A 25,013-nucleotide genomic window follows, 5' to 3' on the forward strand; every position below is an offset into this window, starting at 1 on the left:
TACTCTGCAGACAGTCGGCATTGAGCAGATCCTGGCACTTCTCGTGGCATTTGACGCCACACTCAGAACAGCGCATGCCCTGCCGGGCGATACCCCAAAGCAGCCCCTCGCATTCGTAGCAGTAGGTGGGGGTGGTGGCCGTCCACACCTCGAAGTTGTGTGGAGTAGTGGAAGAGATGGGGTAGATCAGAGCCTGCAGGGTCTTTTTATAAACGTGACTTTTCTGTAAAACGGCATGGAGAAGAGAAATGTAAGTTTGATTGTGTGTCAAAGGCTGAACGATCCTGAACCGAGGTGAGAAAACCCACCAGCTCTTCATTGCCGAGGGTGGTGGAAGCCATGGCGGAGGTGATTCCGGCCTTACGGGAGTTCTGCACCAAAGACTGGGAACAAGACGGCAAACAGAAAAGTGTTAATGTTTGAGTGTGAACAACACCGTGGACTTCAGATTTATATTTACATTCTGTAAGTGATAGACTAGTGCTCACCATTGCCTGATGACGGCGGGCAGTGATGAAACAGAGCAGGAAAAAGGCAAAAGCATAAAAGATTCAGACGTGAACACATTTTAGGAATTTCATGTCTTTATAATGCATTCATTGTGTGTGTATGTGTGAGCCACTACTGCTATCTGATCTGACAGGTATGCCCTAACCTCTAGGAGAGAACAGAGTAACTACATTGATTAATGACTGTAATTACATTAACACCACAGATATGCAAGCATTTAATTTGTCAACTAGTCAAGCATGTGACACAGCTGTGTAGGGGCAAACAGTCAGAAATCGACACCCCTGGAATAATTTTTGTCCGCAACACAAAACTGATCCTAGGACAGCCCACAAAATTGGTGTGTATTAGGCTTGTACTGTATTTGTACCCATGTTTTTCTCTTACCAGATCTCTGACAAGAGGAATGGCTTTCCTCTTACGAAGGTCCGGCATGCTGTCAATACTGTAGAGGGCACCTCCCATTCTGTAACAGAAACGTATATGAACCATAATACTTTCATATATGTATAAACTGTATATGCATAAATAAGCCGAAAAAAGTTCACACACCACCCACTCCACAATTTTTTTTATCAATCATTATGAAACTAATGAAAAAAGGATCCAAGTTGAATTTTAGTGAAATAACATAAATTGTAATACAATTTTAAAAAATCATCACATTCAGCCAACTTTATTTCACTCCATATTTTTCCTCTGGTCATCCACGTCCCACCTGCAGAAGCTCTGTGCCCCACCAGTGGGCCACGGTTTGAGAACCACTGCCTTATAGTAAGGTTACGTGAATTATCATACACTTTATGAACAGTATCTAATGCATGATGTAATGTAAGAACAATATATTAATTAATGTAACAAAGATTTCAATCATCGTGATTTCTGAGTTATTAAGTTTTTTCATGTCTTCTTCGTTGGTGGGTCTGCAGTTAAAACAACAGGCCAAAAAAAATTATCAGTCACAGCAGTGTCCATGTGATGAATTTGTAATTAAGTATTGTAATCATGATTAACTAAACATTAATTCTTCATTACTTCATCATTTGCGCTGGTTCAAATTTTATTAACCATTTATTAACCATTTGTTGCTTATGCATACATGATACATAAAAATATTTTCCTAACTAAATAACTGATAATGGAAATGGAATCCAAAATTATGATCTAAATTGCATTTGTATTTTTTTTTTTAAATACATGATGTACAAATGTATACTATATTCTATCCATTATTTGTTTATCCTTTGCAGGATCACAGGAGCCTGGATCCTATCCCAGCTGACAGTGGGTGAGAGGCGGGCTACACCCTGGACAGGTTGCCAGTTCATCACAGGGTTGACACATAGAGACAAACAACCGTTCATTCTCACATTAACACCTAACCTGCTATACTGTATATTATATACTGTAGAATAAATATAATATGCAGTGTGTTATAAACAGACAGAAGGACTGACTTTTTATGCGTGAAGTCATTCATGATAAAATGTCATCAAGTGTTTTACTATGAAATCATGTTTTGTTACTATGCGGGTGATATAATTCCCTCCATCACTGCTTCTAATGCCACTCCAGTCAAGGACGTTACTGGAGAGTTTAATTACGCAGACCGCCTCATCTCAGACAGTGGCAATGACACTCCACACACCTGGCTATAATTGCTGGGTTTCTATCTGGCTAACTTAGCACTTCTTCAGTATGCAGCTTCAGTCCCACTCTGAGGTTTGCCTCATCTACAAATGACCTGCCAGCTAAGTCAGGGCAGCCCACCGCCGTTCAATACTCGCTGGCCAAATGCCATGAGCTGAATGAGCCTGTGGATCAGAATGAAAAAGAACGGAGGATTCCCGGACTAAAGAAGGGCATTTTCAATCTAAAGCAGCCGTGGCAGGTTTTCACAATGATCTGAGGATAATTTAAATTGAGTTTAAATTGTGGAGTTATTGCATTAGCTTGACTAATACACCGTGTGATATATAACGTGTTTCATGTAAGAGAGAGTATATTAATGGAGGAACCGACAGCAGACACTCACCCTCCTTTACCGAACCACAGAGAGTTGGAGGTTTCTCCACGAGCCTGAGAGAGACAAAGAAGGAATATAAGAGGAAGAAACAATCTGAAGTTTATCCCTGTAGCCTTTTATAGCATTCATATACTGTAGGAATGCTACATCATTAGACCTTCTGATCATGAAACTGCTTTATCAGGCTCTTCACATCTAAAATCCCATCCCATTTATGTTTTATTGCATTAGTGGTTAAAGTAGGCTGGGTCAGTAAAACCTCTTATATAGAACTGTTGCTCAAAAATCTCTGAGATGCTTCACACAATTTGTACAACAGGGAAATAAAGCTGAAGGAATCTGCCAAGACATTCATCCATCCATAGACAATCATCATAACCAGTTATACAGTGAATGTTACCCTTATTATTGTCATTAAAGAATACATAAACTGGTTATGTAACTATGCAAAAAAGCAAATTTAAATCAAATATGGGTCGCACTTTACATTACAGTGCACTAACAAGATGTAACAAGCTGTTAACTAGAAATAAAATGTTCAACAGATAGTAGTTATACCCTAATTAGACACTGTACTCTGTATTAAATAACATGAAAACTACAAATAATATGTTCCTTATTTAACAGTCTTAGACTCAATATTAGACCCTTATAAGACTATACTAGATAATTTCATTTGGGACACAACAGAAGTGTACTGTAAACTTAAGTGTATTGTTTCCAACTGTTTACCATGACAAAATAAAATCTATTATTTCAACAAAAGTGAATAAAACATAGATCATTGCATTACACTACATTCCCACCACACAAATGTTCATTCAGTTTTTAGCAACAATAGCTACACAGATTCACACTGTCTATACACAGAATTTTCCTTAACTGATTAGCTTAGCTGATTAGCTAGCTCGTACAAAGTGGATCTGCAGACATGGGCTAATTAGCTTTTAAGTCACCGTACTACTGTCTAGAGCTTGAGATCATTACCTGAACCTGACAGGACCCATCGGGTTTGGGTCAGGCCTTATTACTCACATATTTCACAGACTCACATCGGGCTCAGGATATATTAATATTAATTCTTTTTTTTTTTCATTTGCCTCCCCAGTTTAGTCATTGCCAATCCCAGTTCCCTCCATGTGTTGTGCCTGTCACTGCCAGCTCCATACTGGTGCATAGAGGGAAGCTTCTCAAGAAAAACACTGAGCTATAATCAGATTCAGGCTGAAATAAGCTAATGATGGTCAGAATTTTATCTGGCTTAGGCCTTGTTCGGCTGAACTTTTCGGGCTGGATTAAAGCACTATTCCTATCCTGCTTTAGACAACCACAATCACATGTATGTTCCTTTAATTAGCCTCTAAGAAAGTCTCATAAGGTTCTAATAAGGGGTCTAATACTAAATGTTTACCTCAACGCATACAGTGTCTAATTAGGGTGTCTCTTAATAAAGAACATTTCATTTCTAGTTTTTGTGCAATTTGGTACAAAGTACAGCTTGTTACGTCTAATTATTGTACTACAAAATAAAGTGTGACCTAAATATGTTTTTGGACAATCTGATGCTGGAAGATCCATAATCAGACTGGATGACAGCTCTTATAACAGAAAAGCTCAAATTGTTGTGAGGATGAATGAGTGGAGTGACGGTGCCTGTTTACAGACAGTGAGGAGCACAACAAGACATCAGTTGCACGCATTTCCTTCTTCCTCTCAAGCTACCAATCAGGTTGTACCTACCTGTCAGCATGCTCCAATGATGGCCGAGCAAAGTGCATGCGAGTGTCACTATGGCAATGACATGAAACTGGAAAGAAAACAAAGTGGGTCGGCACAAACAAACAAAAAAAAGACAAACGAAGGGAAGCCAAATGTACAAAAAAAAAAAAAACTCAACGCGACATACATCAACATAAACATCAAAGCAAGTGATTAATTCTCTGCACAACTGAATTCAAACGTAATGAATAGCAACATAATATGTGAATAAAATATGCAAGTGAAAACCGATCAAGCAAAACTTAATGTGTACAATTAAATCAAGCAATTTTGTCAAGAAGTGGTGTGGTGCTGCACCCAAACTAAAATAAAACATTTGCCATCTGTCGAGCCATCAGTATTTTTAAATGAAAAGGAGCAATCATAGAATATGAAACACATTAGGTCTGCCTGCTGGTGTCTAGCAAAAAGCACCATCAAAATAGAACTGCATGTACTCTGTCGTTGCACATGAATAATGCACTGCACATACATATTTCAAAGACTTGGTAGACACTTTTAGAGACTCTTGAACTCAGGTATATCTTTTAGATTGCAGGGTGGAGCTGAATCAGGCCATCAGCTCCGGGACTTGGACTGGACTTTTGTGGAGGACTGGACTGGAATTTCAAACCACAGTCGGGATGAACTGGTGATCTTACCTCCCGTAGCTGTTCTAAGACTTTATTGTAGAGCCGTAGCCAGTTCTCTTTGGCTCGGACTGCTGGATCCACTGGCTCTTTGGGCTCCTCTGTGACTGGAGGACTAAAATAGAAACAGTATTTCATTCTTCTGCTGATACATTTCTAGGATTGGCGGTAAATGTGTTGTTTGTCTTCTGGTCTATTTTTGCTACTTGGTTTATTGATCTGATTCCCTTTCAACCCTGCTTCCTACCTCTCAGGCGGCATCTCTTTTTCCTCTTCTGGCGTCGGCGGCCTGCTCTCTTCAAAACGCTCCTCTGTCTCCTCCACTGGGAGCTTCTCCTCTGGCTGAGGTGGGGGCGTTCTGGCCTCTTTCTCCATCATTTGATCCTCTTCTAGCCATGGCTCTTCCTCCAGCTGGAGAGCCTGGTCTTCAGGGGCAGCTGACTGTGTGGTGGCAGGACCATTGAGTTGGGTCTGAGGCTGCCCAGAGGATGGGGTCTGTTGGGAGGACGGGCCTGTGGCAGTGGAAGGGGGTTGGGAGGTTGCGTTAGCCATGGTGGCTGGGTGGGATGGAGGGACGGCGTTGGCTGCAGCAGACTGGTGTGGTTGAGGTGCGGCTGAGGATGGAGGCTGAGACTGGGCGGGCTGGGCGGTGGGAACAGAAGACAGGAAAGTTGAGGCCAAACCTGTGACTGCAGCTGTTAGAGGTTTGGCCATCGAGAAGAAGGAGGTGGCAGACGGGGCTGGCTGGGGCTGAGGCTGTGTTTGGGGCGGATGCTGTTTAGGTGGCTGGGCTGTAGCTTGACCAGACGGGGGCTGTGCTGATGGGGCCATGCCAGGAGGATGAGACTGGTTGGATGTCTGGTTAGGGGGCTGAGCAGGCGGCTGCTGTTGGTGTAAAGAGGGCTGTTTCTCTAGAGGAGGTCTGGAGCTGGGTACATCTAGAGTTGGGGCTGTTGATGTTGGGGTGGGGGTGAAAGGAGGCTCCATGTCCTCACTGAGCGTCCCGTCCAAATTGTACAAATCCTCGTCATCATACATCATCTCCTCGTCTTCGTAGAGACCCTCCTCTTCTCCCTCATACAGTCCTCCGTCATCCTCTTCGTACAGCGCCGCCTCCTCTCCTCCATCTTTGCTATAGCCTCCCTCGTCGCTGTACGCCCCCTGCGTCTCATCAGGGTCCCAGTCTGGAGAGCCTTTACTATAGCTAACGGAGGAGTGGCAGGAGTGGTAGGAGTCGTTCTCGTCATATGGGTCCCTCTCCCCATACTCGCCGCCATAGTCCTCCTCGCTCAGCTGACTGCTGCACCGACTCAGCTCTGCAGACGAGGCGTAGCTCCCCGAGGGACTGGAGGAAAGGAGAGGAGAGGAAAGGAGAGGAAAGAAAACAGAAACAGAGTTAAGTTACAAAACAGGGCTGTAACTAGCAATTATTTTCATCATCAATAATCAGTTGTTTATTTTCCCAATATATTGATTAATTGTTTAGGCCAGGTTGCACCAACAAAAACTAATTTTTAAACCTGATTAAATCATTGTGGTGGCTTTTTTAGATGGTCTGAGCAAAATAAATCTCTGCTGAGCCATTATCATGAGTAAGCTAAGTAGGTTAACCAACTTTTTAGCCAGCTAACAAGCAATGAAATGCAAATTTTGTTAAGGTATCCAGAGCAGGGGAATGTTACTGGTTTCCTTTTTCTTGCATACTTTCTAGTCCCAATGTACTTATTTATTTTAATTTGGGTACGAAACCATCTTCATATTGATTACATTACACCTGATTCCGGTTTCCATCACTAAACTAATCAACTAATCGTTGTAGCTCTATTGCAAAACAGCACCATGCCCAGACTGTTTAAGTACAGAGGGGTACAGTTTTATAATAAACATAAGGATACTTTCATTCAGGTTATTATTGCATATATACATGTACATTTATATAACAATTGGTTTACCCTCCCATTATGAACCATAATATCAAAAATGCTGACAAAGCACTTTATTAAAGCACATTAAGGCCTGTACACATTGTACTCTATCAGGCAGCCCTACTTAAAACCTTTTCTACATGTCGTGGGGTGGCCGGGAATAATGCTGATGGCTAATCGATGAAAAGCACTGGGGATACAAGAGAACCAGACAAGCAGTGAGAAATAGAGCAGAACAGAAAGGTGAGAGGCCTCCAGAAAGCTGACAGAAGAAAAAGAACAAGCATCCAGAAAATGCAACAAACAGGGAAAAAGTATTTATACTCGTTGATGAATGGGGCTATTAAAACCAGAATAGAGGCACAGAGAGGGAAGCAGGATGGATGAGGGAGCGAGGGAGATAGTGAAGACAGGAAGGGAGTGGTGAGCGCGGAGACAAAATAGAAGGAGAGAGCACGCAGGGAGGGAGCGAGTGTGTGGAGAGCTGAGAAGGAGGAGATGAAGAAGAATGGGCGGGGGTGTGGGGAGGTTGCCCTGTCCAATACACTCACGCAAGCAGCTAATCTTATGTGCAGTATTGACCATTAGATTGCCAGTTGAATAATTCATAAAGCCAGGGGTAAGGGATGCAAAGTTTCATTCCCAGTCTGTGAGAAATATGTCAATAAAAATGGAGAAATGTAGAAGTATTGTAAAACAATACTGAAAGAGAAACAGGACTTGTATGCATAATTTCAATGACTATATGTGATAGGCTCTTATTCAGCTGCACAGTACACTGAGCCAGAGGACAACTGAGAGTAAAACAGCCTGTACAGCCAGATTATTTTCACATCTAACATAGTGAATTAAAGGTTAAGCTGGTAATTTCTATAAAAATAACTTTCTGACGAACTGAAATTGTCACTACAGTGTGACAGTAGTACAATAACAGGAATCTACTGCACCTGAACAAAAAAACAACCTATCAGAGCCTAGATGAGTCTCTGATGCAGGTGACTTGGATCAAGCTTCCAGAGCGAGAGATTCAACAATCAACCCGACCCAAAAAGACCCAAAACATTGGAATTTGTCAGGACACACATACACAATATGTCTGCAGTTGCCGGTTCAGAGGATGACAGTAGCTGGTTGGAAGATTTTAACACATCTAATCTAACTCTGCTGATTATACCAGACCAAGAAAGGCTAAAGCAGCAAAACCCCTAAATATTTTGAATTAGGCTGTGGTGCATTTAATTACTTATGAATTAAAGATTTAAATTGTAAAAGGAAGATCGTGTTATTTCTTCTTTTATATGTTAAGCAGTCAAATGTTCAATCAAGTGTGAGCGTTTGCTTTGTTTTTTTATATTTTAAATAATTATTAGCTGAATGGAACTGGCTGTTAATCAAACAAAAAATCAATCTGAAGTCACCTTGTGCATTAATAAAAAATTAATCGATAATGAAAATAATTATTACTTCCTAATTACAGTGAAGCGGGCACACACCTGACAGTCCTCTGATGGTGGTACTCGAGGTCGTGGCTGTTGCCCGAGCGCGGGTAAGAGAAGCTTCTGGAGCTGCGGTGCTGGTGGCTGATGGGATACTGGTGGACAGAGGCGTTGGGCTGGGATGTGCTGTAATAGGGAGGGGGGATGCTATTACTGGTTTCACTGCGATAGTCGCTGTCCCTGTCGTCCACAGCGCTGTCTGGGTCTTCATCTACACAGAGGCACATGGCGAGAGAAGAAATTCATTAGTCTTTCTGGTGATGTCCTCATGGGGTACAGTAACAGGAGGAAAGAAAAAGTTCTAGAGCTTTATAAAATAAAAAAGAGGAAAGAACATCATGAAAGCGATGATCCCAATCTATGACTTGTCATGAGGTACAGAGAGATAAGGGGCTCTAATCAGCACTGAACCAGCCTTTTAGTGCTACGTTAATTACAGATAATATAGATGAGATGGCAGCCTTCCACTACTGAGCGCCTGTCAGACCCATATAGGTCAACCAGAGTGCATCCATACATGAAGCACATGATGAACATCATCCGCAGCTTCATTCTCATTCTCATCATCATAACTGAACATAAATCCATTGCTGCTCGCTAAAGAGATGCTTTATTTTTCTGTGGTGTCCATAGATCAGAGATTAACATCCTGCAGGGAAGTGATGAGAGACTTTAACAGTGCTGAATCAGTCAAAACCGAAACCGGCATCTATTAATCATTCATCACTATCCATCATCGTATCTCGCGCTCTGACGTAGGCGGCCGCTGCACCGCTTACACCTTCATCTTCATCTGTCTGGGCGTGTAAACACTAATTAAAGGCATCGAACTTTGTTTCTCACTTCAATCGTGTCCCCACATGTCTCCCTCTCTCTTGCTCACTTCATCGGCTCTCCATCTATCATTACCCCCCTGCTCTTTCCTTTTTCCTGAGTGCACAGAGATGAGATGAATCGCTGCAGTCGTGTGGGTGAGTCTGACAGACACTTATATAAGACCATCTGCTAATCACAGCAAGAGAGAAAGAGACAGACACAGAGGGACACAGATGTTTTTTTTTTGCATATATGCATATATCTAATATATGTACATATCCATGTCTATGTACAGTATGGACACTGCAGTCCATAGGTATTTGGACAGTGGTATATTTCTCACTGTTGTAACTCTACTGCAGGACACTGGATTTAAAATGATACAATGACTGATGTTAAAGTCTCAGTTCAACCAAATTACTGCTACAAATTAAGCTGCTAGTGAGGTCTCTTCATTATCTAGAGTAACAAGGACACTGTATCCGGAAAGACATGTTGCTGTTTAATTTTCTGAATGTCATTTTTTAAGGCTTTTAAGCACCACAAATGAAATTTAAAGTCTGACGTCATCCATGTTCTTTTCTGTGTTTTTTCGAATGAAAACACCCACTCAGCTGTTTAAGCTTGTGTAAAGCATTAATAAATATGTGTTCTGAGTGGGTCACACCACAGAAACGTGTTGTTAACCACTCAGCCAAATATGACTGATTTAAAAAATAGTAGTATATAAAAAAGTATATAAAATTAGGCCTTAAAATCATGAACAAATTAGCAGTTTTCTCTGCCCACGAAACCCTGGAGGCGCATCTGCTCCACTGTCTCAGTGTCAAACACCACTATGACCTGAAAACGACCTGAAAATGACCACAAACATTGACGCTCTGTCTAGCAGCTTTATTGGACAAAAATGTCTGACCCACCAGAGGACGGTGACAGGATGGTAAGTCAGCTAAACTGAGCTGCTGGATGATTTGGACTGAGAAAACATTCAACAAAACCAAAACTCTTTGTATGACTAGATACTTTTAAAGATAAAAGGGAAAATGGGGGGATTTTTTGGTCGTTTGGATGAAGAGACCCTTTAAACTTTTGACATTCAGCTTTAACCATGGCCATCTTGCCTTGGTGACATCTTTTGAAGCCAGAGTCTGTCAAGTGGTGATCTGGGTTGCACTTTCAAGATCTGGCCCATATGCCCGGCCGACTCAAGTGCAAGCAGAGCTCAGCTGTCAATCATGATGGAAAACCGCTTTTACAGCATGAGACAACTAATTAAAATCACGCTGATCAGAAAAATGGACACATGAAAATTAATTCACTTGTACTTTGATGTTTCAGTTTGGGCCATGTCCTATCTGACAACACAAAGGGGGTGGGATTTGTTATGTATGCTGCAGCCAGCCACCAGTGGGCTGTGTGCAGATGTTTGGCTTCACTTTTGGAGAGCTGTCATGTTGTCTATCTTCGTATACAGTCAGTGACCAAAACAATGTCTCTCTACAAACTTCTGGACTGCACCGTATGTACAGTATGTATTGTTTGTACGCTTACTTTGTTGGTCTCCCCATAGACTCCAGTTACCTGCAATAAAAACAGGAGGGTGTCAGTATTGATTATGAATTACATTTGAGTCCAAACATGAACATGCATTCACGGCATTAATGCTTCAAAGTTCCCAGATGGAGTCGCTGAATGGAAAGAGAGCACAGAGGGAGTGCTGAGCCTCGGAGTCTTTCCACCTGCACCAGACAGCTGGCTCAGCAGGCTCGACAGACTGGGCCAATAGTCGAAGCGCAGCAGCAGCAGCATCCTGGAGGAGCTTGCTCGCCTCCGGACATCTGATACCGCTATCGATCCTTTACAGAGCAGCGATCCAGACCCCTTTTTCCCCCTCTAACACACAGCAACCCATGTGTGGTTACACGCATAATGCACACGCTGAGCTAAAGCAATCTAATTACATCTCAACAGCTGAACACATCATTCTCTTGTTCAACAGAAACAAATGGCTGGTTTAAACAAACAGTGATTGGTCACTTACAGCATTGGGTCCCTGGTACACGGAGAGGGCGTTCCTGCTCCTCCTGGTAGGAATACTGGAGTCAAACAAATGAAAAATGTCAGTTAATGAAAGAGTTTAACTGGTAATTAACAGGGAAGACTTGAAACTGTAAAGCTGGATTTCATCTTGTTATGTGTAACAGAGTTATTTCCCCAATTAATCATCTTGGCATGTTCCTAAAATGTGAGGGTATGCTGGGGTTTTAAATAAAATGGGGTGACGGCTTACATCTTGGTCCCTCATGGCATTGAGCTGCTCCAGTTTTTTGGCCCAGTATCGTGCCTCATCCTCAGGGATATCTGAAAACAACAAGCCAGACAAACTCAGGTGACACAATCAACCTTAATGGAGCTCCACCTACGTAGGCTATTAAAATAGTTATTCACAAAACTTTTTGTTCTATGTTACCAACTCCAGTGAGCTAAAACAACCCGTTTGCAAACCTTATTTGACCCAGATCTGATTGTCTGCAGATACTTTGTCCTGCTCAGAGCACAGTGACATTGAACATTGGCTTTTTCACTTACAGCCCTAAAGCCAAACACCTATAAATAGGTCACATCCACAAACTGAGGAGTCAGGTGAACAATATCGACTGGAGGAAGAGGGGAAACAGTATGAAAATGACACCTAATCAATGCTAAGAGGAAGCCTGATCACTGAGAGGGAAAGGACACAAACACTGGCCCTGACAAACATACAGCCTTGAATACATATCATGGAAAAGTAGGTCAGGTTAATTAATCAGTTGGAAAGATTATTGGTGTTCATATATCACTGTTTGCTGCGAAAATACACACAGACATCATTTATTCAAGTCAGCTCCTCCTTCCCTCGAGGGGATGATGATTTCCTCTAATTTCAAATTCCCACTTTCTCCCACACATTGACAGTTTTTGATTTTGACGCAAGGATTGATTTCTCACCGAGAGGCAGTTCGAAGCGTGTGTCGAGCAGCACCAGGTGGAGAGTTGGGTCTTTGGTGCCACAGATCTCATTATCAGTCATGATGACCTGAGAGTCCAGTGTGAGCCACTCGCCTGGACCCTCCTGCACAGAGACAGAGAGAGAGAGAGAGAGACATGTCGCAGCTGACACACAAACAACACACTGTACGAATGAATGAGCAGGATGAAAAGGAGTCAGATCCTGAGTGAGTGAATCCCTTAAGAATAGCTGAGTACAGAGTGTTCAACTGCAGTGTTTCTCAAGTGGTGGCGGTGGTTAGTGGCAAACCTCATTGGACTGTCGGATGCTACGGAGGGGAATCCACACAGTGCCGACCATGGTGTCCCAGATTAACCCTTTGTTCCACACCTCTACTGTCAGACCCAGGTCCAGGCGGTTGATTTCGCTGGGTAGAAAGAGAAAGGGGGAGAGGAAAGTTCAAAATCAAGAGAAAAAGTAGCTGACTTAGTAAGACTGATCTCCCCTTTAAACTTCTCAGATGGTTTCAATCAATTGTTCAAGGTAAAAAGAGTGACATTATCCAATATTTCACAAAACAGCAAAGATTAAAGTCTAAAAGATGAATGCAACTTTTGTATCAGGACTTTTTTCTTTCTGTCTGCATTTTCTGTTTTTTTGATTTTCCCCTTCATATTTATCTTGTGACTGGTGGTGGAAAATAATACATTTTTTCAGTAGAAATTTGAGATACTTGTAGGGACGTTAACAATTAATCATGAATCAATTAATCGACTTAAAGAATTCAACAGATTGAAAATGTATGTACAGATAATGGATATTTTGTGCACCCTTTCTCTTCAGTATATAGCAGTTATTTCTCCCTATTTGACAATGTTTTAAACATTTGTTGAATACAGAAAGACAAGAGAAGCCATTTTGAGCAAAAGCCTTGTTGTTTTATTATTCTGTTCATTTCAGTTGTTTGGCCTTCATAAATTAATGTTTCACAAAAATAATGCGTGACTGGAATTGTTGAAATAAAGCTTAAACATAGAAAAAGACGTGCATTTTACATCTTATTAATCATTAATGATAAATCGATTATTGATTGTTAATTTGTTCAACGAGTTTCACAAAATTTGTAACTCAAACTTGTACTTTACTTGATAATTTTTATTTTCTGTTACTTAATACTTCTACTCAACTCAGAAGACAAATATTCTAGTTTTTACTCCACTACATTTGTTTGACAGCTTTAGTTACTAGTTACTTTTTTAGATTTTTGTACAGATGAACTTGAGAAAATTCTCCTACTTCTTAATCTAAGTAAACTCTTTAAAAATCCTCTTGGATTAGCTGGAAACTGCCTTGTCATAAAACTGACAATAGGGCTGTTTTGTTCTCAGCTCATGAAAAATTGACATTTCACAGATACATGGTTCTCACAGGACAGCAACACTACAAACATGATGATCTTATAGAATATGATGCATTGCTGTGTAGATTAACCTAGGCAGTATATAACAGTATATAAATGAGTTAAATTCAGCTCAAGTTTAAACACCTACAGCAGCAGAATGCAACGTACACATGAATGCAGGCGTAATATTAATCTAGAAGCATCAGTCATAGTAGTAAAACACTGACAGAGACCATTTTACAGCAGAATGACTATAACTCTTCATACTTTATATTTTGCTGATAATACTTTCATACTTTTACTTAAGTAAGGTTTTGAATGCAGGAGTAGTGGAGTATTTTCAGAGTCTGGTATTAGTACTTTTACAGCAGTAAAGGATCTGAAAATTTCTTCCACCATTGCCTGTGACCATGTGGAGGGGTCTGACCTTTAGTTTTGAACCACTGAACTAAAGGAGTTAAAACTGTTTCCACCATGAACAGTGACACTTACACACTGTTGCATCAGTATTAACAAACTAATAATGTCATGTATAATAAAATATCATTCATAGGGGTCAGTCTTCTTCAATTTGAGTAGTTTTATTTTGAAACTTTAAGTATATTTTGCTGCTAATACTTTTACTTATGTAAGAGTTTGAATAAGTAAAGCATCAAAATACTTCTTCCACTACTGTTTAAAGATAAATGCTAAACACACACACGGGCACTCATACACACACAAAATGCACGGTAATTACTTGTGGGCTTCACTGTGACAAATATAAGACACGTCTCTGTGGGAGAAAGCCTGAGAGAATCTAACATAAAACATTTACAAGACAGCAGGAAGCAGGACAGAAAGAAAAAAGAGAGAAAGAGAGGGAGAGTGGGATGGATGAATAAGTGGAGGGAGGAGAAGAGGAGGAGTGTGATGAAGGCAGTGGAGGAGGTGATTGTATCGCATGCCTGGAGGGAGAAAGTGGGAACTTTAATTAAGAAACAGGGGGGACTGGATTTCCCGTCTCAGTGGTGACTCCTTTTAAGAAACGTGCCTGTTTGATTCATGGCGGTGACTGAGGGGGCACAGTCATTTAGAGGCAGTTTGAAAGAGGAGGATGAGGCTCTTCTCTCTGCAGTCCAAACATTACATAACACGGCTTCACTGATGCAACCCCGGTACAATGCTCCGACGCCTCCGAACATCATACAAATGCACAGGACTCCGCAGTCGGCCCGCCTGCTGCATCCCACATGCTAAATGATTCTCGCCATTCATCGCCCATATGCTGCTACAGTGCCAATAGCACGCCGGATCTCCCTGCATGTCAAATTCTCGGTGTTGTGTAATGTTTTAGTGATTGTATTCCAATATTTACCGAAACACGAGCTCATACAAACTAATTGAGCGCTGCTAATGCTGCCTAGAGAGCAGAGATAGGAGGAGGAGAGGGAAGCAGGAATATAGGGGCGAAAGTAAGGTAGAAATGGGGAGAGAAGGAGGAGGAGGAGGAGGAGGAGGGGCTGAGTAGATGAAGATCAAGGAGCTGCGTTTAGAAGAAGTGACAGAGGAGAGAGGAAAGAGAGGGGCTGGGAGGGAGCCAAGGTTGAGAAGGAGGATGAGAGGGGCAGAGGTGTCGAGGGAGAGCAGATGAAAAAGAGGAGTTGGAGGCGGATGTGCGGATGCAGAGAGGAAGAGCTATGTGAAACAATACAGGGATAAAGGGCACTTGGGATGGATGGAGGAGTTGAAAAAAGAGGGGAGGAGAGAGGAAGGTTGATAGAAAGCAAGAAGAGATGAAAAAAAAACACAAAAGCACTCAAGCAGTTGAAGTGGAGAGTTGATGTAGAGGATAAAAGCAAAGGAAAGAGTGAAGTACAGAAGGAGAGGAGAGAGTTTTGTCTGAAGATGATGAAGGACTCACAACATGAAGTCTTGCTCCCAGCTGGGCAAGTTGCCCCTGACAGCAATGGTTGTGCTCTTCACATTTTGTACCTTTAGAGTCACATAAGTGTTGAACTTCTCTGTGGAGGAGAGAGGAATGAAGAAAGAGATGCATTACAATGAAACACCTCTGCATTAAATAATAATGATATAGTTCCTGTGAGTTCTGGATGTTATAACTTCCCACCCCTTCAGACCCACACATGGCTGCAGCATGTAATGTGCCTGCAGTCTGGTTAAAGATTTATGTCACATAACAGCGAGTCTCTCTCTCCGCCATGTGTGATCTACCTCTTTCTATTTTCAGGATCCCAGTCCTTACCTTGGGGTCCATCCAGCTTGGCTTTCTTCACTGTGGAAACACAGAGAGGGACAGAGTCACACACAGGAACGCCATCTGTTTTCACTTCTGAACGCTCCTGAATCCTCTGTTCAGGCGACAAGAGGATGGCTAATGATAAATTAAATCACAGTCTGTGAATTTTAATAAAAACAAATACTACAGGAAATCTGTGAAAATTACTGGAAAAACACTACCTAGATTAAATATATTTAGACATTTGAAACATATTTACTGATGCACACTAACCATTGGAGGATATACAGTCCACATTCACATACTACATGGGTGTTGATGCAGAAGACAAAAATTGCAACTATGCAGATTTGGACGAAGTGCTCAGCCTTTTTGGCCATAAGGTCCAGACATGTTGACACTGAGTGTGGTGGCAAAAAACACAGCGTATGAAAAACATGGGCCGATTTCCCGCTGCGCTTCATCAGTGTGGGAAACAGAAAGTACAGTAAACCTACATGCAAAGAACAAGAACCACATAGCACAGATGACTCAAAGATGAGGCATAAAATCAAGCATAAAACCATGTCATTTTTTAGAATTTTATTATTAAACACATCGACATGCAAGGTTCAAATCATATCTGTATTGGAAGGTGTTTTGTGTACAAGCATTTAAAGGGAAAATTCCCACCTTTATCAAACTCGTGTCTGAGGATGTTATATAATTGTACAGTTAAAGGTGCAGTATGCAATTTTGGAGAAAAATAGTCGGATGTTGAGTCTCATTCCCAGGTCATCAAATTACCAACACTTTGGATTGGTGGCTTAAACACGGTTGAATTTTGAGCCTCATTCCCAGGTCGGAAATGCTGAGGTTTTTGAAATGAGACTCAACAATCAACTATCTTCTTGACCTGTGATTGGCCAAAGTCTCCCGTCAAGGGGTAGATTTTCTAAAGCCTGAAAATGGAGCCAAGAGGAGGAGCAGAAGTCAAGTTTTCTATCAGTCCACTTAAATTACATTATGCATGAAGGTTGTACTGACTATCCCAGCTTTAAAGGGAACAATCACCACTTTTTATGTGGATGTCCATCAGCGTTGATGGTATATGTAGTCAACTGAAGTAATAAATTCCTCAGTGCATGCTACATTGATCAAGAAAGCTGAATTCTCCTGCTTGCACAGCTGTGCATAGCCGTGTACCTACATGCTTGGGCGGAAGTATCACCACCCTAGCCTATAGCCTAGACCAAAATTAACACCAGCCAAATGGTAATCTATTGAGCGGTTGGTAGGACTTGAACACTCATTGCCATTTGGCTTGTGGACAAAAAGGTTCATTTAAGAGCGTATTTGCTATTATTTTGTCGGCCAAATCATAGTGTTAGGTGATGAAAATACTCATCTAGCACCTCTGCTGGCTACCCAGAGGAGGACACTAGAAATCCACGCTGAAAGAGGCTGTGGTTCTTCCTCAACACCAGCTACATCACTGTGACAGCGCCGGTGCTGGAAGAACAGCGCAGGAGAGCTCAGCTTTCTCTATCAATGTGGCATTCACTGAGGAATTTATTACTTCAACTGACTACATATACCATCAACACTGATGGACATCCACATAAAAACTGGTGATTGTTCTCTTTAAAGCCATGGGCTCTCTCTCTGCAGCACCCTTTTTTACCAGCTTTGACGTAACTCACACATACATTTTTAATGCTGAACTACCCACTGCTCTCCACCACTCACACACACACACACACACACACACACACACACACACACACACACACACACACACGCTCCAGAAGATCCCCACAGCACCCTGCAGGTGTGTGTGCACATCACACACCCAGGTTTGTGTATTAATAAAATGCAAATGCAAGCTCAATACGCTATGTAAGCAAACCTGCACCTTTATCGCCCCCCGAGAAACACGACGTGAAAACCAATTCATGGCTTATCTCACAATATTCTCCATGGACCATCCACACCAGAACCAGTCGCCATAGTAACCATCACAAAATGAAAAGTTGATGGAAAATTGCCCTGAGTCAGCATGACACTTTTTTGTTTCTATTTCTCACTACTTTTACTTTCATATTTCTTTTATGCAACACATACACACTCAAGCCAAATCTCCAGCTTAAGTGCCGCGCTGTTACATCAGCACACACACTCATACACACTCAGCTGCAGTGACTCACTCACATACACCTGCAGCAATGATAAAACATTATTAATCTCTGCTTCCATTCATACCTCAGCAACCTTAAAGGGATTTTTTTTTTTTAATGGGGTCGTATGAGGTACTTATGTGTCTGTATATAGTGTGTGTATTACCTACAGTGGATGGCAGCTGCCACGTCCCCAGTTTGGAAAACCAGCAGGAGTACTGGTGTAGTGTGTTGGTTTATATATTGGTGATTTTTTTGTCAGAAAAGGCTGTGTAATGACAAGGTAAAGCAAATATTACACATAGCAAACACTTATATTTTTTTAGGTGCCTAAAATATGTTTTGTTGCTGCCCCTGTCCACAGCAGTGCATTGCTTAGCTTCCTACATTGGTACTCCTGCTGCTTCTCCAAACTGGGGGCTTGTCATCTGCCATTTACTGTAGGTAATACACTGACTACCTTAAACAATCCCACTTCAAAAAATCAACACCACCCCTTTAATGTCAACTCAACATGTGCAACATACATCTGCATGTTTGCAAGGTCGGGTTCGGTTTTCAAAACAGCTAAATGTTAAAAAGAAAATGGAATAATTCACTACAACACAGAGAAGACAAGAAAAGACACCAAACTATGTTCTCACCAGTCCTTTACATTGTTTAGGCAGACCAAATCAGAGCTCGTTCTTTGCTGTGTTTTAGCGTCAACACTAAAATAGCCCTGGAAAATATATCAGTACATGAGGAGGATCAATAAAAAAGGAATTGGATTTTCGACAGTGGAAAGCTGAAGCTAAATAATACCACACAGTCATAAATCTCACTGACAGGGTGAGTTATGGTGAGAAATGTCCACAAGCTCCACAAACAATACATTTTGTCACAATTGCATGTATCTAAGCAGACAGGACGACCCCCAACACACACATACAAATGCGTGTACCTATAACTCATCAACAATAAGGGCTGTAACTTTGGATCGACTGGGTGAAATGTAGGTTAGGGGTGAGTAGCCCAGATTCAGAAAACGAGGTCAAAGATATAACTATTTATCACCCTCTGATTAAATGACTTAAAGGACATAACAAATCACAGTGTGTTTGTTTTTTTATTCTTTAATCAGAGGATGCACAGGCCCAGCACTAAATTTTGTGCAACCCTATTTTTTTGAGCAGATACTTCATTCAGGAAGTACCTCTGACACAGCAGACTCTGACTTATGGGAACTAAGCCGATTGCCAAGAAAACAGAGAGTCGACAGGGAATCAAGCAAACCCTTCAACTTGAACTGTCAGGGAATGTAAAATAGGGAGCGGGTGAGCTGAGTTCAGCCATCCAGTGACAAAATGAGGGTTGACATGATTCAGATAGACAGCGCTTTATTCTGAAGCATCATACATACACACGCAGACCTGCAGTAGTTCTTGCAACTGCTGACAGAGACATTACACTCTCAGATTTAGTGTCCAAATCAAGGCAGGGAGAAAACTGGACTTGAAAGTATGTGAAATATCTGCAGGAAAAAGAAGCCAAGTTTTTCAGAGTTAATCTGTATCTGTGTCTGAAATTCTGCTTTGTCGGCAGATGCTCCAAAGAAATGCTGCCTATTCAAGAGGCACAAAGTGCTGTGGAGGAGGCCAGAAATAGCTCCAGTCAGGTAAGCATGAATGATGTAACAGGAACAGAAAGAGGGCTCTCTGCCAAGTCTCGTAGTCTACGACACTGACAGCCGCAGCCAGTGTTTATGAATGAATAACGCTTGGGGTCTTAATGACACCTGGGACTGAGTCAGTGCAGGGACAGTCAGTGGGTGGACCTGGCAGGATGGGATGAGGTGGGGTAGCATCCGTAATGGGCCTGACGTATAAAAGGTGACTTTGAAAACCGTCTTAATTTTCCTTTTGTAGCCATGTTGCCATTATTCCATGAATGACAAATGTCCTGAGCTCAAACAAACCTCTACTCACTAATTTACTGACCAGTGCTTGATCAGATAGAGCTTAAAGGATTAGATTAATTGATGAGTTGATCTCCAGGAAAATAATCTGCTGTTGATATGTTTTGATAGTCGATATAAAAGTCATTTTTCAAACACAAATGACAAATAGTCTGTGCAACTACTCCAATCTGAAGGGTTGTTGTAGTCTTATGTGATCACAAACTAAATATCTTTTAGGTTTTGGACTGCTGATCTGACAAAATGAGCAATTTTAAGACTTTTGAGCCCTCATGCAGTTGTGATTGGAACTGGGCTGAACTGATGGATTATTATTAATAAATTAATTAGCCATTTGGTTTTGACAATGGTTAAAACTTTTCATCACAATAAATTGAAGCCCAAGGTTGCATCTTTAAACGTGCTGGTTTGATGAACCAACCATCAAAACTGAAAGATGTGTCAAGTTACTGTCAGACAAAATGGCAGCAAATCCTCAAAACTGAAAAGTTGGCATTTGTGCTTCAAAAAATGAATCAAGTAATTCTCTTTGGATGACTCACTGACTAATTATCTGTAGTGCTATTTTTCCATCTTTGTTGGTGTGAGTTGCCAAGTTTTGGAGATATCAGCCATAGAGATGTTTGCCTTCTCTAGAGTAACAAGAGTAACTACATAGCACTCGGCTCGTGGTGCTAAAATTTTTAAACGCATCAGTAATGTCTCTTTCCAGAAATCGTGAACCGGTTACTCAAGATTGTGAGCAGTTTCATGTAGGAACAACTTTCTTTCTACCGTACTACATGTGCCAACTGTATCACCATGTGGACAGAGGTGTGCATCTACTCATGGATGAAAGGCTCAAGTTCATGACAGCGAGGGATGTGAACATTAATGGCATCCTCCTCAGCTGTGGGTCATGTCTAGAAGACAAACCTAGATTTGTGAAACTCTCACAGTATTTGCATGGTTTCATCTTTGTGCATGTTGTAAAAACAAATTAGGTTTTATAATGAGAAAATGCTGTGGCTAAGATCTGGGTAGGTTTAGGGGCAGAAAACACTTGATTAGGGTTAGTGTTAGGGAAAGATCATGGTTTGGGTTACTCTCACAAAAAAATTTGTGGGTCTGGGTTTCCTTCTAGACATGACCTAAGTCAAGTTGTAACCTCTCCTCCATGACTATATGCACGCTTCCTTCTACGCAGTGTTACAATTAGCGGGTGTAGTTCAGTAGAAAGAAAATAGTTCCTACATGAAACTGTTTACAACAAGGTCTGTGGATGATCTTGAGTAGCCGGTTTATGAGTTCTGACATCATTGTTGAGTTTTTCAGATGTATTTTTTGGTGCGTTGAGCACCACAAGCCGAGTACCATCTGGTTTCATTATATACGAGAGAAGGCAGACATCTCTATGGCTGATAACTCCAAAACCTGGCAACTCACACCCAAACTATTTAGATGGATACAGGGGTGGACTTACCATCAGGCAAAGGTCAGCGATTGCCTTAGGCACCAAGCTATCAAGGACCCTATAAAAATGCCTAATAAGCTTAAAAAGTTTTTTAATTCTTTTTGCTAATTAATTGTGTTTCTAGAAATCCACACAGTAAAATGTCATCAGAATACGCAATTCTGAGTTTCTCAGGGTATCCCCACTAACTTGACCATTCAGCGATCCAACAGTTGCCAACTCGAGGAAATAAATGGCACAGAAGGGTGTACAGACTGTTGGGAAATTAAATGAAGCTATCCCAGTTGTGCAGAAATACAAAGGGAGCATGAGGATACTGAAAAGTCAGTACCCACCCAGTCACAGCCTGTTCACCCTGCTGCCATCTGGCAAGAGATACAGAAGTATCCCCTGTTGTACCACCAGGCTAAGGAACAGCCTCTTTCCTGAGGCTGTGACACTCTTCAGTTCATCCTCCGCACTCCACCAAGAATAAAAGTTCATTTTTGTGACTTATTATTTATTCAAGGATAGAAAAGGGGTTGAGAACATGTGGATGGCCTCACATCTGTGTTTGCCTCAAAATGACTAAAAATTGATAAATAACACTACAGGCAAGATTTGAGTTTTTTGGGTGAACCCTCCCTTTAAAACCAAGTCAAGTGAGGACAAGCTGCACAGCAAACCTGTGCTGATTGTCATTCCTCTTCGTTCCTGCTCGAATTAACACAACACTATCACAAAAGCTGTTTATGCAGTTATGATGATTCAACCCCTATCTGTCCATCAAGGGACCACAAAATGCTTTTTTCCTTTTTTTTTTTTTTTTTTTTTTCTTACAGGGGTCTCCCCTCTTTTCTGGCTCGAGCTGTATTCCCCTGATTGTATCGCCTCTACTGCATCCTGGATGGGAAGCTGGAAGCGGTGTTACTTTATGAGCAATCACAGCAGATGCTTATTCATCGCACTGAAAGGCAACAGTGTCAGCAGCATCAGGTGCTTTCAGGAAGTCTGGTAGGAGGAGGTGACGCATCGCTTCGGGGAAAAACGCTGAGAAGAGTGACGAGCGAGAGCACCTCTCGACTACGAGTATTCCCTCACGACTACAGCAGAGCGGCAGCGCGGAGGCGGCAGCGGCGGTGCGGCAGCGGCAGGCAGGGGCTTTTCCTCGTCCACCTCCTCCTCCTCTGACTGCCCACGCATGAATGAACAGAGTGGATGACACACACACACACACACACCGCAACAGCACTCACCATGGGAGGAAACAGCGGTTCTCCTCCTCCATGTAGACATTTATAGAAACTCAAAGAGCCTGTGAATGTTTGCTGGTGTTAACAGTCACGACTGGGCTAGCCTGTAACAATGTTGTCTCTCTTTTTGTAGCTGTCAGGTAACTCATTCATACATGCAAGGCACCAAACGGTGAATTAAGCAAATTCAGAAACAGAGCCGTTAAAAGTATCCCAGTGGATGGTGTCCCCCCCCACTATATATATAAACGTGTTGTGTGTGATTTAATGACTGCTCAGCACAAATCATCCACTGCTGCTCGGGCTACACAGACTTTTCTACGGAGCTGAGAGCCCGCAGGCTCTGTCAGACAACTGCAGTTAAACCGTGAGCAAGTGATACTTCAATAACATCAAACACAGAGGGTTTAAATGTGTCCTTTCTTACCTCCCACACATAGCAGGGACATCTCTGATAGCGGCGTGAGCGTCCCCGGCTGTCCTCTACTGAGTGCTCCGTGATTTGTTTGGTCAGTCCGTCCGTTTGTCTCTTGGTTACACACACAAAAAAAATACGGCTACTCTAACCGCCAAACCGTTAACTACCCTAAATGGTTCCGTAAACGCAGCAGCATCCTCTCAGAAGCGCCTCGTGTGTTTCTCTGTGGAGCTGTTGCTCTTTTGGCAGGACAAGAAGACACACACAGGAGTGAATTCCTCGCCCCCCTCTCCTTTCTCCTCTGCATTGCCTCAGCTCTCCTCCGCTGCTCCTCCTGCGCGCACAGCCATCTTGTTTCAGCAGCAGTAGCACCCTCCGCGCGAGGACAGCTCCCCCGCGCCGCGCCGCGCCGCTCTTACGTCACGGCTGATGAGTAGCAGGCAGAGAGGGAGAGAGAGAGAGGGAGGCTCGAGGTGGGGTGAGTGGAGGAGAAAGAGACAGGATGGGGCTGAATAAAAACTAATGCACTCAATGATTCATTCATTGTTTTCCAAGTTACCATGCATATTAAAAAAAAAACTTGTCATTTTCTTGTATTTTTAATCACGCACCTGATGTAATATACCCAGCTTTGTAAACAACATTTGGAAATGTATTTTTAATTATTCTATATGGTCAGGTTAATAGGGAATTCAAAATGGGACAAGGTTTTACATCCTGGCAATCTCCTAAGGTGAATCACTGACTTACTGGTAATGGGGCATCAAGGGAGAGGTCAACTGAGGGCGATTTAAAGACCTCATCATTTGGCTAAATAAGAGGTCTGGAACCTTGGTGGAAGCGGGACACCGATGTCCCCTCCTGGAGTCAGACCTAGGATGGGAGCTGGAAGGGAAGCATAGGATGGCTGGGCCCTGGGGCTACATGGGCCTCGCCCAGGTTCAGTCAGGCTCAGCCTGAAAGGACAACATGAAGCTGCTGCCCCGCAGGCTCACCATGCACAGGGACAAACATGGAGGTCGGGTGGCATGTAGCTAGGTGTGCCAACACCTGTGGAGTGTCAGCTCTCTGGAGCGAAAGGATCCAAAGCTGGTGTGGGAAGTGGAGTGATACCAACTAGATATAGTTGGACTCACCTCTGTGCAAAACAGTGGCTCTGGAACAAAACTCCTGAGAAGGGATGGACTCTCTACTTTTTTCTGGATTTGCTCAGGGTGGGAAGCCCCAGACTGGGGTGTGGATACTCACAAGCACCCAGCTGAGTGCTGCTATGTTGGAGTTGGAGAACTGTTAACTGATCATTACCTGGTGTTGGGTTCGATCAGATGGCAAGGGAGGCTGCCAGACAGACTGGGTAAACTGAAATGGGCAGTGAGGGTGAAATGGGAATGTCTGGGAGAGGCCCCTGTCTGGGAAGTCTTGGAAGTGTTTTCTCATGCATCCCAAAGGTGGCTGTGGACATGGAATTTCGAGTGGGTCATATTCAAAGCCTCCATTGCAGAGGTAGCCTTTAGGACTTGTGGTCAGAAGGTCATTGGTGCCTGTCATGGCAGCATCCTCAGTGTCACTGGTGGACACCAGCGGTGAAGAAAGCTGTCAAGCTGAAGAAGTCCCCTTGAAACAGTACACATGCTCTGGGAGGCCAGAATGGCTGCAGCTTTGGCAGTCACTGAAGCAAAAACCTAGGTGTAGGAGGAGTTCAGGGAATCTATGGAAAAGGACTTGGTCTCAAGGAAGTTAGGAAAGAAGGAGAAGAAGAAGGAAAATAATTTACATTTATCAGCTTCAACATGACCACATTAATGTGCCAATAATTATGATCCAAAAACATTATTATATAATATTCTGAAATGGGCCATTCTGCATAACGAGCAACTTTACCTTTGCTACTTAAAGTATATTTTGATGCTAATAATTCTGTACTTACTTAAGTGACATTTTCAGTGTATGGTCTTTATTTGCAACAGAGTATTTCTACAGTGTCGT

General features: G+C 42.3%; 1 protein-coding gene across 1 annotated transcript in view; it reads right to left on the reverse strand.

The window, feature by feature from the left end:
* LOC146317495 (protein unc-13 homolog A-like) overlaps positions 1-23,746 on the reverse strand; it is a 42,615-nt gene extending 18,869 nt beyond the window's left edge. Inside the window, exons 1-16 of the mRNA XM_084731718.1 lie at positions 23,037-23,746; positions 15,818-15,847; positions 15,476-15,575; positions 12,480-12,597; positions 12,170-12,293; positions 11,472-11,542; positions 11,223-11,277; positions 10,733-10,762; positions 8,363-8,576; positions 5,192-6,289; positions 4,957-5,059; positions 2,546-2,589; positions 898-976; positions 489-494; positions 309-383; positions 4-223 (exon numbers count right to left, since the gene is read on the reverse strand). Coding sequence (XP_084587844.1) covers positions 4-223; positions 309-383; positions 489-494; positions 898-976; positions 2,546-2,589; positions 4,957-5,059; positions 5,192-6,289; positions 8,363-8,576; positions 10,733-10,762; positions 11,223-11,277; positions 11,472-11,542; positions 12,170-12,293; positions 12,480-12,597; positions 15,476-15,575; positions 15,818-15,847; positions 23,037-23,058 — 2,389 coding nt within the window. The 5' untranslated portion in view covers positions 23,059-23,746. The remainder of the gene's footprint in view (positions 1-3; positions 224-308; positions 384-488; positions 495-897; positions 977-2,545; positions 2,590-4,956; positions 5,060-5,191; positions 6,290-8,362; positions 8,577-10,732; positions 10,763-11,222; positions 11,278-11,471; positions 11,543-12,169; positions 12,294-12,479; positions 12,598-15,475; positions 15,576-15,817; positions 15,848-23,036) is intronic.
* Positions 23,747-25,013: the final 1,267 nt, after the last annotated feature.

Source organism: Lutjanus erythropterus, chromosome 12, assembly GCF_056507025.1.
Source record: "Lutjanus erythropterus isolate fLutEry1 chromosome 12, fLutEry1.hap2, whole genome shotgun sequence".
NCBI lineage: Eukaryota > Metazoa > Chordata > Actinopteri > Lutjaniformes > Lutjanidae > Lutjanus > Lutjanus erythropterus.